This window comes from Erpetoichthys calabaricus, chromosome 15 (genome assembly GCF_900747795.2).
Source record: "Erpetoichthys calabaricus chromosome 15, fErpCal1.3, whole genome shotgun sequence".
Lineage (NCBI taxonomy): Eukaryota > Metazoa > Chordata > Cladistia > Polypteriformes > Polypteridae > Erpetoichthys > Erpetoichthys calabaricus.
This window is the reverse complement of record NC_041408.2, coordinates 71,025,083-71,041,153: the sequence shown is the minus strand read 5'-3', so window position 1 is coordinate 71,041,153 and position 16,071 is coordinate 71,025,083. Positions and strand designations below refer to the sequence as shown.

The 16,071-nt window shown below is 34.3% G+C and overlaps 1 protein-coding gene across 3 annotated transcripts in view; it reads left to right on the top strand.

The window, feature by feature from the left end:
- ryr2a (ryanodine receptor 2a (cardiac)) overlaps positions 1-16,071 on the top strand; it is a 657,734-nt gene that overhangs the window by 440,174 nt on the left and 201,489 nt on the right. For 2 of the 3 annotated variants that reach the window (XM_051919560.1, XM_051919559.1), the window contains exons 46-54: positions 1,381-1,501; positions 3,155-3,324; positions 3,633-3,853; positions 5,984-6,074; positions 7,183-7,323; positions 7,837-7,884; positions 9,380-9,543; positions 9,915-9,993; positions 12,693-12,782. In XM_051919560.1, the coding sequence (XP_051775520.1) occupies positions 1,381-1,501; positions 3,155-3,324; positions 3,633-3,853; positions 5,984-6,074; positions 7,183-7,323; positions 7,837-7,884; positions 9,380-9,543; positions 9,915-9,993; positions 12,693-12,782 (1,125 nt within the window). The remainder of the gene's footprint in view (positions 1-1,380; positions 1,502-3,154; positions 3,325-3,632; positions 3,854-5,983; positions 6,075-7,182; positions 7,324-7,836; positions 7,885-9,379; positions 9,544-9,914; positions 9,994-12,692; positions 12,783-16,071) is intronic. The other variant, XM_051919561.1, reaches the window with a different exon arrangement.

The following is a 16,071-nucleotide window of genomic DNA, read 5'->3' as shown; positions in this document are numbered from 1 at the left end:
TTTAAGAAATGTCTGAAAAATCTGAAAGGCTGTAGTTTTGTGTGTACTCTGTTGTAAGTCTTTTCAGAGGCGTATCTTAGCATGGAGTGATTCCTAGACCAGATGGAGAACACTGAGAGGAGAGAAGTAATGGGAAAGGTTCAGTAACATTCAGTCCCAAAGACTTCCATAATTCTAGTCAAGACAGAAACTGTAACAAGTGTACACTATGCTAAAATCACAGATTTCCAGTTTTGATTTAAATACTGAGGCAGATGGTGGCACCACTGGAGAAATTTCTGCCAGATAGTTTTCTCTGTGTTATTTATTTTCCTACAACATCAAAAAGATATTTATATTGTATTATTTGGCTTTTCTAGATTTACTTGTTATTAATGATTGTTGGTTGGTACGTGCTGCGGTGGGTTGGCACCCTTCCTGGGATTGGTTCCTGCCTTGTGCCCTGTGTTGGCTGGGATTGGCTCCAGCAGACCCCCGTGACCCTGTGTTCGGATTCAGCGGGTTGGAAAATGGATGGATGGATGGTTGGTACATGTTTATGCTCTGTGAAGAACATGTGTCCTTGTTCAATGTCAGTTACTGATTTCCAGCTGGTGATGCCAGGATAGGTACCAGCTCATTTTAACCTTATTAATGGACACATGGGTGCATGAACAGATTTGGAAACTAACTCAAAATAATCGTACTTTACTGACTGAACAGGGTGACAGCAGGTCTGAATGGAACCAAAATCAGGAGATATCACTAAATGAATAAATTTCAAGCCAGGTGTCAGAACCAAAATGTCTACTGGTTAAACAAATATGTTTCAAGAATTCTAGTCAGGAAATCATGCAGCTAACTTTGGTAAACAAAAACAAAAGGAACCTGTAATCGGAGTCAAATCATAGATCATAAATTGTAGTCGAAATGCTGGTCAAAAAATATTTGTAACCAGGAATTCAAAGCAACACAGAATGAACACACAACACTTTTGGGAGAATCTAAACTTGGACAACGACATAGCAACCAGCAAAAAATAACCCTTAATAATGAGGCATCCATAAGAAAAACAACATGGCATCGCTGGATATCATTATTTGTTTTCAACAAATGGGACCACAAGATTCCTTGACCTCTAAAAGCACTAAAACAATCTCTCAATATTTTTTGAGACCAAAGAGAAATTATAAAAAATCAAAAACAAAAGCTTGATCACAATACATGAGAGTACAAGACAAGAAATTTATTTAGAATATTTGAGATAAATGTAATGTTTTAATATATTACTAACATGTAAAAGGTTTTGTAATACAAGTGTTTGTGTAATTACTGTACATTTATTCATATAGAACATAGTTTTCATTCTCTGTTAATCTTTTATTTTTTTTTTGGCCTTAGCTCATCCATGCTGGGAAAGGTGAAGCTATTAGGATACGAGCTATTCTCCGTTCTCTGATACCTATAGAGGATCTTGAAGGAGTTATTAGCATTCCGTTTCCAATGCCAACATTAGCCAAAGGTACATTTTCTGAGTATCTTGAATAGAAATGCTCTTTCACAAACTTTATGGAAAGCAAAATGATAGAGTTTGGAGGTCAGTATAATTTGATATGTCAGAAATTCAAGGAACATACTTAAATATGAATTGATTTATTAATCAATCAAAGGTCCAGTTCATATGCAGTATGCAGTATTTGACAAATACTCAACTGTCTTATTTCATTTAACAACACCATCTTAGAAATACTTCTATTCAAAGTTGGTAATATTCACACTAGATACAATTATGCATTGTTTCTGGCCTTCATTTCCATTTGTTCACACAAACTGTTAAATACCACGTATTCAACTTCAGTACAATCTTGAATTTAAAAATAGATACATAAACAGATCCATACCTTCATAGCTTTTTCATTTATGACATGAGAATACTCATCTAAAAATTTAGGACACTAAAAGAAAATGAAGCCATACTCAAGTATATAAAGCAAGAACTTTTATAATGTATACACAGGATAGGTGACAAACAATTCATAAAAAGTTAACCTGTATAGGGCACTGCCTTAGCTTTAGTGTATAGGTTGGGGTCCATTTCTTGTACACCATGTCTCACACTATGTATGGTTTGTAACAGAACACTTCCTCGTGGGCATTCAGCTTGGATATAAAAATGGACAAACTAAGCCCAGAGGTATCAGATGTTTGATTTATTCACTTATTAGACATATTGAAGATAGTCACAGATAAAGTACAATTTACCCAAATTATAAATACACAACAAAGTTGGCCTGTCTATTTGTGCCTACTTTTCAGACATCTCAATTTCTGTTTTCCTCTATCTATTTAATTCTGTGGCCTCGCTATTTCTTTACCACCAAGTTTTTGCCCTAATAAACATTTTGACCCCTAAAGCAGTTTGGCTCTGGTGTGTCCATTAAACCCCCTTGATTCATTTTGTCAGTCATTTTAGATTTTTTTTCCAGAGTCAGGTACGCCATATGAAATTCCTGCATAACCAAGTCAGAAGACTTAACACTTCCTTGGGAAAGAGAAGCAGGGAGCCTACTCTACTGCTTAAATGGTTATGTATCTGTAAACATTTTTGGGCTATTTTCTCTTTTAAATATGGAGTACAATCCCACCTGTTCTCTGTTGAGATCCTTTATGTTCACCCATTGATTGTGGGGAAACCATATAGACTTCAAGCCATTCTGACTAACCACTATCCTGCAGTTAACCTCTTAAAGTATCTGGCCACAGGGTGTTTATTGCAGTTACAAGAGTTACCAACACCTGGCAGCCTATCTACCCTTATAGGCCTATGGAGTGGTTTATCCATTTTCTAAACATTCTTAATCCATTACAGAGTTGCAGGGGGATCCTGACCCATAAGCATCAGAGGCAAGGTAGGAACCATCTTACACATTTATAAACGGAAAATCAAGAGTAGCCAATTAACTTAGCTTGCACATCTTTAGAATGTGCAAGGAAACTGGAGTACTCCATAAAAATTCACACAGACAATGTGAATTAATAAAGAACTAATGCCAATAACATTTAGCTAAACCATACTACTTTATTTTTCTCATGTTTTTCTCATACAATATTGAGTGAGTGTTCATACCCTGTAATATTAATAAAACCAATCAAACATCTTTATTTTATTGCCTAGATGGTACCGTGGTGGAGCCTGATATGTCTGCTGGTTTTTGTCCTGACCATAAAGCAGCAATGGTGCTGTTTTTAGATAGAGTTTATGGAATTGAAGACCAAAATTTCCTTTTGCACCTTTTGGAAGTTGGTTTTCTCCCAGACCTTCGAGCAGCTGCATCTTTGGACACAGTAATGTTTCTATATATATGTATTTTTTTTTAATTAAAAGTGAAATAAAGTAATAAAGTTGTAATATTACAGACATTTTTCCCTTTTTCCCAATTTCTCCAATTTTTCCCTTTTCTCACTTGGAAAATCATTTTATGAGATGAATGAATTATTAAAAGAATTTATGGTCCAACTTAATGATGCCTATGAAAAATCTTACTTCTATGCAGTGTACTATATATATAGTTTATGTTACTGCTCATCAGCCTTTGCTATTTTTTGTTAGTCATTACTGGTGAAATGAATTTTTGTTGCTGTTCCTGTTTTAGGCTGCTCTCAGTGCCACGGATATGGCACTGGCTTTAAACCGTTATCTGTGTACTGCTGTACTGCCACTGCTTACTAAGTGTGCTCCACTCTTCGCTGGTACGGAGCCTTATGCCTCCCTCATTGATTCCTTACTTCATACTGTATATAGATTATCCAAAGGATGTTGTCTTACCAAAGCACAAAGGGACTCTATTGAGGAGTGTTTGCTGGCTGTGTGTGGGTAAGAAAACAATTCATTTGTTATTTCAAAAAATGCATTCTTGAATGAAGTCCATGTGTTGTCTGTGTCATTTGTTTTCAAGTTTTTTTTGCAGTTACTGTTAATCTCCAGTACTCAAAAAATGGTACCATTCTGCTGATTTGTTCTGTGCAACATAAAGCAGTATAATATCTTGAATGTTGCTAAAATGCATTCTTGGGTTACATTAAATGTGTAAAGATACAGTATGTCAGACAAGAATGCCAGTAATTAATCATTAAGAGCTTTGTTGTTAACTTAATATCGGGATGTAAAATCTAATAGGTTTTCTGTCCAAGTGAAATCAGTAACTTGACCTTTCTCTATACTACACTAAGATAAACAGTGCTGTTATCAGAAATAGTGAATATAATAATCTGTCAAACCACAAAGCCCTCTATAGAGTGGTGCAGCGCACACTCAGACGCCTGCCCGAAACCACTCCTATACCTCATTTCTATACTTTTAGCTCATACCTCCATTAATCCACAAACCACCGACAGTAGTGCTGCATTCTGTAAAATACGGGGAAAAAAGAATCAAGCAAAGGTCCCAAAACCAACTTAACCTCAGTTGTTATCATTGAAATTAACCAGAACAAATAAACAAAGACTTATGGAAGCAACTGTAGAAGAAAAGACAATTAAGCACATTACAAAGTGCAACAGACCAGAGGAACTGTGTTAAATAAGGTGCATTCAAAGACTTGATTAATTGCTTTGAAAATTTTAATTTGTTTTTATTTATTTAATTAAAAAGACAGATATAGCTTTTCTGCGGTGGGTTGGCACCCTGCCCGGGTTTGGTTCCCTGCCTTGTGCCCTGTGTTGGCTGGGATTGGCTCCAGCAGACCCCCGTGACCCTGTGTTCGGATTCAGCGGGTTGGAAAATGGATGGATGGATGGATATAGCTTTTTGTATAGTTTTATAACAATAAGTCATATCCCAAAAAAGCAGTAAAAATAGAATGTTAAATACATTCTGTAGAATTTTACAATATCGTGTAGTTTAAAAGCATGTCTAAGAAGCTTGAGATAACTGGACCAGATTTCATAAACAACAGACACCAACTTAACTGATGTAAAGTTTGTATTTTGTGTACTATGGTTAGATGTTGGTTTCCAACCGTCTGTGGCTAATTGTAGTTTGTATTTCTTAAGCATATATTTTCTGAAAGACATACCCAATGGAGAGGTAAAGCTAGGGCGTCTCAAGGTAATTTTTTCCCCAAAAGAGTTCAGAAACCTCACAATATGAAGAAGAAAAAAAGGAAGATTCTGCTTCTGATTGATATCTGTGCTGCTAACAGCATGCTTCTACATTTAGATAATGTTCGAGTTGAGTACCTCCCACCCAATTACACTGCAGTGCTTCAGCCATTGAATTTGGGCATCATTTGCACCCTGAAAATGTATTATCGCCAAGGAAATGCTGAGAAAAATTCTCGCCAGCATAACTTGCAGACTGGAGGAGATGAAAATTAATATAAAAGAAGCTATTGAAATGATTGCAGATGCCTGGACCCAAGTTAAAGAAAGCACTAGAACAACAAATACAGAATCTCATTACTACGAAATTTTCATTACAACAAAATATTTTTTAGGTCCCTGGCACTTCGTTGCAATGGAATTTGACCTGTATATACAGTGTATATATATATATATATATATATATATATATATATATATATATATATATATATATATATATATATATATATATATATATATATAATTTTATATTTTGCAGCAGTGATAATGCTACTGCCTGTTCACAAGGAATCTGGTGTTCAAGAGCTGGTGTTCCTTGCGTGATGTTTGCATGTTCTCTCTTTATTCATATGGGTTTCCTCTGGCAATCCAAACATAACAGTTAGAACTCTAAAGCTTCTCCTACTTCTCTGTGCACTTCGAATGTTATACTAATTTTATTAATTTGTGATAAGTTTTTAGTCTTTTTAAGCTAAGTTTCTTCCATGTTGAGAAATTATTTTAAATCTTTCAGGTGCTTCCAAGCATAGTTTTTACGGCAGGTTACCGCCAGTCATCTTAAATTCATATATGTATTTACCAATAGTTGCAAAATTGACAAACAAATATTTACATTTTGCAGGCAGTTGAGACCGTCAATGATGCAGCATCTTCTTAGAAGACTGGTGTTTGATGTTCCACTTTTGAATGAACACACAAAAATGCCCCTTAAGGTAAGAGGGTGATTGCTCTGTGACACCTAAATATTGAATAAATTCTTATAAAAGCATTTTGCTGTATTTGTTTCACCAGCTGTACATACAAGCAGTGTGTATTCAAATATCTAAAGGTGAATGTTCTTGGAGACATACCTGTAATACAGGGAGGCACTGACATGCTGATATTCTTTTTTTCATTTTAAACTTATTATAGACTGTTTGCTTGGATTTTGTTTGGGTTTATCATTTTTCTAAAGTGAAGTTATCACTATTATAGGACAGAAGGGATTGTTCTGTCCATTTATGTGTGTTGGTACCAGGGGAGGTTAATTTGGGTATTGAGCTTCAGGGATGCACCTTTTTCTTGGACCCAAGACAGCCCTAAATGATGGTCACAGGACTTCCTGCAGACATTGCTGATGCTGGAAATACAGTAGTTCCCAGGCATTGCTTCAATGTAGCCCTAAAAAGCATTATAAAATCTGCCCTTTACATGTGATTTCAGGAGGTGAGCTGGAGCAAACATTCGAGTTAATGAAGAGAGAGGCCAGAGTGAAGGAAAATGACAGAGTGAGAGAGAAAAGGGAATGCTTTATGCTATTTATTTACTGGCAAGTGTTACAGTATACGATTGTACAGATTAGTTCTAGTAATGATTCTTGTCGCAGCATTTTACATTTACAGAAAACAACAAATAAAACAGTTTAGTCTTTCATCGTTCTTTGCCACCGAGAGGTTGCAAAGAACCAACAACCATCTCTGGTGAAGCCCTCAGAAACCCACACTAACAGAAGAATTTTAAATCTAGGAATCAGGGTGATTTATTGGTCAGAGTCAAAGGAAAGTAAGACTTGTAAATATCTATAAAGCCAGAATACTTCTTGTCTCACCACTATAAGCGCATTGGACCAAGCTGAGAAATGTTGAACTATGTTTCCTAGTTTTCACTTGTATGGTAGCAGTACAAAGTCCTCAAATTCAGCATTATGTTCTTTAACTTATTGTGCTTTGTGTTCTCCCTGTTCCTTAGTTCTTTGGTTTCAGTGACTAATATGAGAAAGAAAAGTGAAATGCAGCAATAAATACTTTATGGTGCTAAAAAAAATTTTTTTGTTTGTTTTAGTTGTTGACAAACCATTATGAGCGTTGCTGGAAATATTATTGTTTACCTGGAGGATGGGGAAATTTTGGAGCTGCATCAGAAGAAGAACTTCATTTATCCAGAAAGTTATTTTGGGGGATTTTTGATGCCTTGTCACAAAAGGTAGCTTTATAGTGTTACTTTTCTATGAAAAGCTCTTATCAAAGTTTAGAAAGATGTAAAGGGGCCCTGTACCACAAAACATTAAATAATCAGACACAAAATTAAATAATCAGATACAAGTATTATTTTCATTAGTAAAATAAGATACAATTAGCTAGTTAGGGTATTTATAAATGTCGCTGTAGCTAGATAGTAAAATAAGCTTTATATTATATTTAGCACTTAAGTCAAAAGTTGAACAATGAAATGTTTTACTTTATTCATAAATGGTATTTTAAAAATATTGGCAAGTACTGTCAAATATGGATTGGCTTAATACTATTTTAAATCTCTTTATATTGTTTAAAATATTTCTCCCTTGTATGTCATTATTGATTTTACCCTTTTTTAAATCCATACTACCTCTAATAACACACTTGGCCTAATGTGCTATCATTGTGTTTTACTCTAACTGAAACTATCACAAAATATATTGTTATTTCTTTGTGTGTAATGTTACTTTAATTATGTAAGGAGATTACATTTTCTGTTAAACCATTTATAAGGACATATTGTGCAAAGGTATTAATTACTAACAAGTATAAAATCCTCCAGTTCAAACTAATTTTCTGTATATTCCTTTTTTTCATTAATATTAATTATAAATTTCTACCTTGAGAGAAATAAGGAACTATTTATCTATGTTCCTGAAATTAATTTCATGTAAAGTATAGCATGTAATAAAATGATTTGAGATATTTTAATATTTATTAAGTATTTTCCTGAAATTAATTTTAAAGTATTAGTATTCAGCATAATTAGGTATAGTCACTGATTTCTTTCAAATATTATTGCAAAGAATGTACTATACTTAGTCTGCAGGAGTTGGCAAATACAGAATCACAGAAGTTCTTCTACCAAAAGATGTGCTTTTTTAATATTAGAGAATGCAAAAATTAACATAAATTTAAACATAGATTATTTGGGTATTTAAACTTTCAATACAATTTAACTACCACCTCTTGGAACCAAGTTAAGCAATTAAAATGCTAAAAAGTTTCACAGATGTGTTAAAAAAATAAGTAAGACGTGAAACAGTCTGAACTTTTATAACAGTCAAACTTATATAATAATAAACATGATGCTATATAATAGAGAGAAATGTTTGTGGATTTTTTATAATATTGGTTTGTGTAAATTTTTATAGTGGGCTTATATAGGAAATGTGTTTTATTATATTTTTACATCAAACACGTGGATATTTCAGAGTTCAGATAAAGACTTTACAAACATGGAGGGAATTTAATTGAAAGGATAGGTTGGTTAGCATTTTGTCAGAACTTCACTTGAACTGATCACTCTTTATTGGCCAATTGAAGACCATTCTTTAGCTAGTTTAGACATCTCATGAGCATGATAATCCTGGATGACACTTAAAGAAAAACAAATTCAGAAGACTTGTGGTCTTGAAAAAAGACAATCTCTGTCATGACGTCAGTTTTATGTACTTGTGCACCGCGATTACATCAGCTTGGCACTGTGCATCTGGGCTTGTATGAAGGTAATACTGAGATACAGTAGAAGTAGATACTTGGATATTTAAATACTTACAGTAGATATTTGGTGCCCTACATTACACCTCGTTACCATTTACTTACCACAATTTCCAGTTCATCCTAATTTTACCACTGCCATAATTAACTATTATATATTTAAGGATAATTTACATATAAGATGCATTATATTTGTTTGTGCATATATATGTACCATTTTGCTTAACATTTGTTTGGATGAGAATGCTTTATTAGTGGTCATTCCATGCATACTAAAAATATTACTGGACTTTAATCATTTTAAAGCTTCTTCATTGCTTGGCATGTTTGCAAAAGCTTTTCATTTTTCATGCTGTTTGTGGTAAAATAATTACAGTATAATGATACAGTATATACTTACAAAGACTATCCTTACTAAATTTTTTCTGCCAAATGCTAACCCCACGCTTGGCTGAGGTGATGACTGTGCCACAATGTCTGCTTAATTCCTTGTGTGTCTCCTCCATCTCAATCCTTTTTTGCAGAAGTATGAACAAGAACTGTTTAAACTGGCACTTCCATGCCTCAGTGCTGTAGCAGGGGCTTTGCCACCAGATTACATGGAGTCAAACTATGTTGCCATGATGGAAAAACAATCTTCAATGGATGCGGAAGGAAACTTCAACCCACAACCTGTTGATACCTCAAAGTATGATGTTTATGTAGCTTTTTGAGAGGAAATGTAGGTACATTAAATAAGCACTAACAAAATAGTTATGTACTTGCATTAGTGTGATAAAACTCAGTTTCTAGGAGTAACCTCCTCTGCCACATTTTTTTTCACTTTGTTGTTAAAATTAAATTAATCCTAAACAAACACTTATAAAAATGTTGTCGTTATGAGGATGTTGTGTTTATTGTGTTTCTCCAATTATAATTGCCTGTTCCAGCAGTACCAATTCTCCAGTATATTTACATCTTACACTATGGATAAAAGTGAATTTTATATTGTACTCTTTAATAAAACCCACTCACAATATTGTACAAATATTTTATAGTTGTGTATTGGTTATATTTTAGTGTGCATATCCCAGAAAAACTGGATTACTTCATCAACAAATATGCAGAACATTCCCATGAGAAATGGTCAATGGAAAAGGTAAGACTAGTCTTCTGCTGTTTTGTTTGTAAGTAATGAAAATTTTGAGATTCTGCAAAGGCACACATAGTGGTCTGTTTTAGCTTTAACCCTGGGTCAGAAAGCAGGCTTATTCTGACACCGAAAAGATCAATTGCATTGTCTTAGAACCTTTATACTAACTTGAATCCATGCGCATACTGATAATGTAAAGAGCAGTGGAGAGAAATAGTGCATAGGTTTTCCAAAATGTAGTGTTAAATGTATATACTGATATATATATATATATATATATATATATATATATATATATATATATATATATATATATATATGAATGTCATAAGGCGCTATATATTATATTATATATATTTTATATATATTATTTATTTTTCTTCAGCTGGATGGCACGTCTTCCCCGTAATCCCTCCAGCCACAACACAGTCCCACAAGCACTAGTACAACACAAAACAACTCTTTTCTCTCCACCTTGGCCCCACCACTCCTCCCAGGCAACCTTGTCCTCTCCCTCCCGATTCTGGCTCATGAGTGGTGGATGCTGGCCCTTTTTATAGCCCACCCGGAAGTCCTCCAGGTGCTTGATCACCTGCGGCTAATTGCACTTCCAGGTGGGGCTGCAGAGATGTCCAGGTGGGTTCCTGGCTCCATGCAGCACCCCCTGGCGGCCACCCCAGCTCCCCACAGGGTTGTGGAGAACTCCATCTCCCAGGAAACCCTGTGGGAAACTGAGTCACCATCGTCAGCCAGGGAGGCTGCCACCAAGCGTCCCGGGGGAGGTAGTGAGATGTCCATAGCTGCTCCCTTGGAACATATACAGAAGGGACGTCCCGGCCGGGCATGGAACCCGGCTGCCTGTCACAATATATATATATATATATATATATATAGAGTCAAAAATAGATTGGATGGTGTAATGTTCCCTTCCCTGCTATTGTTAATGAACTGGGAATGGTATAACCGAGAGTCTTTATAAGATAGCTTAAATAGTTTTAAAGTGTATAAAGTACTGTGCTTCCTTGAAAATATATAATGAATCAAGGAAGATTACAACGTTGATGATAATGAATAATATGCCAGAATAAACAATATTCCTTCTCTGGGGATTATACAAATTCATATTTTACTCATTTAAATAACCTGAAGACCTAATAGACTGTATACTACATTTCAGTAGATGATCTTTACAAATACAAGTACTGAATATGCATATGCAGTGTAGACACTCAAAATAATGGCCAAAACCCTGAGTTACTAGATTTATTCATGAAACTTAGGCAATAACTAGGAGATATCGACACAGAGAGAACTGAAAATTACAAAGGCAAAAATAAAACAGAAATGAATCCTACTGTCGGGCAAAGATTTTGTAACACTGGCTTAAGCAGTATTCTTGTCCAAGTTTCAAATGCCTGACACGCATAACCTTTCTTCTTGCTTCTCATCTTTCTGTCTTTCTTTTCTTGCTTTTTCATACCAGTAATCCTCCTGCCAACTTTCTCTTGACACCAGAGTAAACTCTGACTCTCCGACATAAACAGGCCAAACCCTGAAATAACTAAGAAAACGTTTTGAAAATGCAAGGAAGAAAAATATGAAAATGCTAAAAACAAATTACATAAAATAGAAGAAAACACAGGAAAAAAGTTAAATAGAAATTGTTGTTATCTGGTCCCTTTTTTATTTTTTTGAGTGGCTTTTGCATTTTGCAGGGCCAGAGTGGCCCATGTTTCAGATTTTTAGTCATGCTGTGTTGACATTCCTTTTCACTTTCAAAGTGTGCTTACTATAGTAAAAAGTCAAGCAAAATGACACCTTTTATCAGCTAACTAAAAAGATTACAATATGCAAGCTTTCAAGGCAACTCAGGCCCCTTCTTCAGACAAGATGTAATAAAGAAGCTGGAGTTCCCTGTGTTTATATACACACTAGGACAAGGAACAACATTGGTGAATCAAAGCGCTATATAAATGTAATGAATTATTATTATTATTATTAAATCTTTAAATGTAAAAAAATGTAAAATGTAAAAAATTAATAGACCCCTTCAGGCTAAGGTTCATTTAACAAGATGCTTTATAAGTGTGTATGGTTGGTTGGTTGGTTCCTTATCATGATGTCTTTTGGGATAAGATTTTCCTTTTTGCATTCCGTTAAGAAGAAGATGTCGCTGTCCATGTGTTATTATGTTATTATGTTTAAAATTCTTCCTGTCTTCTTGTGACACTGTTATTGTCTACTGAGGGTGTCGCCTTTCAGTGCTTTTGTGTACAGGTTTTAACAATAACTTTATCTAGTTATGTGCATCACATGTGGCATCATTACTACAAGTGTACTAAGAACCTACAAATAGTACTGGCTGGGCCGGGATTCAGCCTGTGCTCATTGAGGAGCTGTCTAGCAACTAACCACTGTTCTACCACTTTAAAATATTTAAGTCAAATGAAAAGGATGTTAATTAGTATGATTTTTAGTATGTTAATGGAGTAAAATTTGATTTATTCTTCTGTAACAGCTAATTATGCTACTTCACTTACCTACTTTGGACAAATGCAGTTTGCTCAAATATGAATGATCTATTTGTTTTTCCAAATGCCTGTCTAGTTTCATTTACAGTGACTTCATTTACAAATATATTTTGAATGTATTAGAAATGTATTCTAATATGACAATCAGAAGCATTCTTTAAATCTCTGTTTCAGTTTGCAAATGGCTGGATTCATGGCGAAGTTCTTTGTGAAACCAGTAAGGTCCACAATCTGCTGAAACCATATAGACTGCTAACAGAGAAGGTCAGTGTGACCATAGTTCATTTGCAATAATAATCACTGTGAAATTTATTCATACATGTTTTTATCTGTTTTTACTGTAATATGCTTGCGATGCTTATTAAGATACTACACTTGCTTAATGTAAAATAAAGAATGACTCCTTCAGTGATTTGATAATTGTATTTTATTTAAAAAATCTTCAAGAATATTTTTGTTACAGATACCTACATAGTCTTATTCCTGCTATAGTTGCCCTACACTACAGAAATTCTCTAGCTGGTATATACATACTGTTTGTATATGTAATGTATATATAAACTTCTCTGCTGTTTAAAATACTTTGAAAGTGCTCATCTTCTGCATAAATTAAATAAAAAAGTATTTCAAAAGCTTCTTAGGAATTCCTTCAAAAAAGTTACATAACTTACATGCGATTTCAAAAAATTGTATATGAGAGTGGGAAAAAAAACAAACTCTTGGAATGTATACTTAATTTATATATGTCTTTAGTCCCTTAAAAAAATGGTGTTATTATAAAACACTATTCACAAGATTTACTTGATAAGCATTTTTTATTTGTAATAGTTTGCATAATGTTTTAAATCCATGAATAAGAGACATTTGGTTTCACATTATTTTTTTTCTTCTCTGGATTTTTTAATACATATTTGACTTAAATAATACTACACGTCTGGTCAGGACTCAATGGTGGTTTACTTTTTCCGCTACTGGATAGATGACTTTCACAGTTTTATTAGGTGTCCTGTTCCATTTAACCATCACCAAGGTTGTTTTTATTTCATTCTTCTTATTTATAAGTTGTACTTAGTAGTTTGTTTGAGGCAGTATGTGATAATAATATGTTACTGTGTAGTATTACAGTTTTTGCCTTTTTTAAAATTTTCAATGATTTAAATTAACGTTTGTTTGAGGCAGTATTTGATAATAATATGTTATTGTCTCGTATTACAGTTTTTGCCTTTTTTAAAATTTTCAATGATTTAAATGAACCTTTTCATTAACTTAATTTTTTATTTATTGTATTTTGTTTTTGAATTTGGAAAAAGTCTATGTTGAAAGATTACTTTTTTAATGTGTTTGTCTATAAGGTGGTTAATGTCATTCTGAGATCCCAAGAGCATTGATCTCAGAAAGCACTTAGGAAATCCTGAATTCATTTACAGAGTCTCATTTGAACATACTTGTATCTATGAAAATATTTTATCGTGTGATCAGATCAACTAACAAGAAAGATAACTTCTTAGTTAGAAATGGATAATGAGGGATAGGAAGATAAGATAGGATAGGAAGAAATGTCAAAACCAGTTTGACATGTGTCTCATTGTCCTTATATACCCTGTGGATTCAACCACATGACCTCTAATGGCAGACTGCTCATTGACTGGAACTGTCTTTTATTTCCAAACCAATACGAACATAGTTTTACCACCAATAGAGGACTTTTCAAAAGCCCTTAAAGAACAGCAGCTAGACAAACAGTGGACAATTTAGTTTCTTGAAATTATAATTAATGTATTTGAATTAGAATCATTAACAGGAAATATATGGAGATACAAAAATCATGCAATCTGGGTGCTTTAAATCTTAATGTAGGCTAGGCAGTAGTAGTAAAATGCTGCTGACCATTCCATTCCTAGTTTTCTTCCAAGTGATGAGCAAACTTCACGGTGTTCACCTTGAGTTCATAGAAATCATGTAAGTGTTTGCGAATATCACCGAACTTGGCAAAATGCATTGAAGTCAATGTGGAAGGACTTACTGAATTAGATTTGACTGGATTATAATGGTGCAATCATCTTTAAAGTGTCCCTGGGTGCTAGGGAAATGTCTACAAACTATACTGGACTGATTATTATGGCCGTAAAGGTGACCTGAGCTGTCCAACAGCAGTGCCAACCAATGCACCACTGTGCCGTCATGAGATCAAAGAAGAAAGAGCACAATCAGAGTCGTGTAATCAAAAATTTTGTCAAAATTAAGCAGAAATCGTATTCAAAAGTGGTTCGTGCTGAAGGCTCTCCAAATTGTCTGTGCTGATGCTTCCCATTTTTTCTTCTATTAAATTAAATTAAATTATAGAAATGTCTTGTAAATAGTGATAAATCTTTTGCTATTATTATTATTTCATAGTGTCTCCTGTGTTTTCATCAGGATCCTTCAAGGTTTGTTTTTTGTCTCCACATGACTAATTATGCATGCATAGGACACATGCCTCTTTTTCTTACACTGACATGGAACTCAAAGATCGACCTGCACATTTGGCAACAAGCAGAGATAACTTTGATAAATTTTGAGGTCCTGCGTTATTTACTTGTCTGTTCTACCCCTAACTAAGTCCCACAGAGTCTATAATGAAAATGATCAGCATTATATTCTTGGGTGGGGTGGTCCCATCTAATGTTGACTAGTACAGCTCCGTGGGATATTGTGTTGACTTCGCAAAGCATTATGGGGCACTGGGGAAAAAAGTTCTCCTAAACCAGCAGAATTATCAGTAAATAATTCGACAAACAAGGGTGAATGTGAACGCAGACATTCGCTGAATATTGCTTTGGTGAAATTTGCTTATTGACACTAAAAAGGAATATATAGTAAGAAAGAGATGGATGACTCTTTTTTGTATTTAAAAAAGGAGCATTGAAGGAGGCTGCTACATTTTCAGCTTCTCTCTTCTCACCCAAACAGAAGAAAACACACACTGGTAGCAGAGCATACTGACTTTATCTTTTGTAGTTACTCACAGCACAGCAAAAATGTCAGACGTTGTTATCAGAAGGCTCAAGGTTAGACCTCTGTGATTCCCAGTTAAGTAAGCAAAAGTATTAAATAAATAAAAGAAAATACTTTAAAGTCCTGCTTCATGTTCCATTTCCCAAATGTGAACTTCACTTCTGTTCAGCTTGAGAAGACCTCAGACTAGAAGCAGAAAGCCTGTTGCCTGCAAGGTTTAAAGTATCTCCTGTACAGGAGTTTAACATACACTTGTACAAACACAGCATTAGACCATAACACCACTTTTTTGATTCTTTCTTATGTTGGGTTCCAGTTAATCAAATCTCTCCCCTGGCAGCATTATTTTCAAATCGTCCATTGCAATCTAAAAAACACTTAATCTCTCCTGAAAGCTGTTTCCTCTACTGTATATACTCTTACAAGATCAAACTTTGTAATCAAGGATTTACTGTATGATATGTCATTATTCATTCAAACAAAATATTTAAGTTAAATTGTCACAATTTGGTAAAATACAACATATGGCATTTCATTATAAGATTAATAACTTGATTAC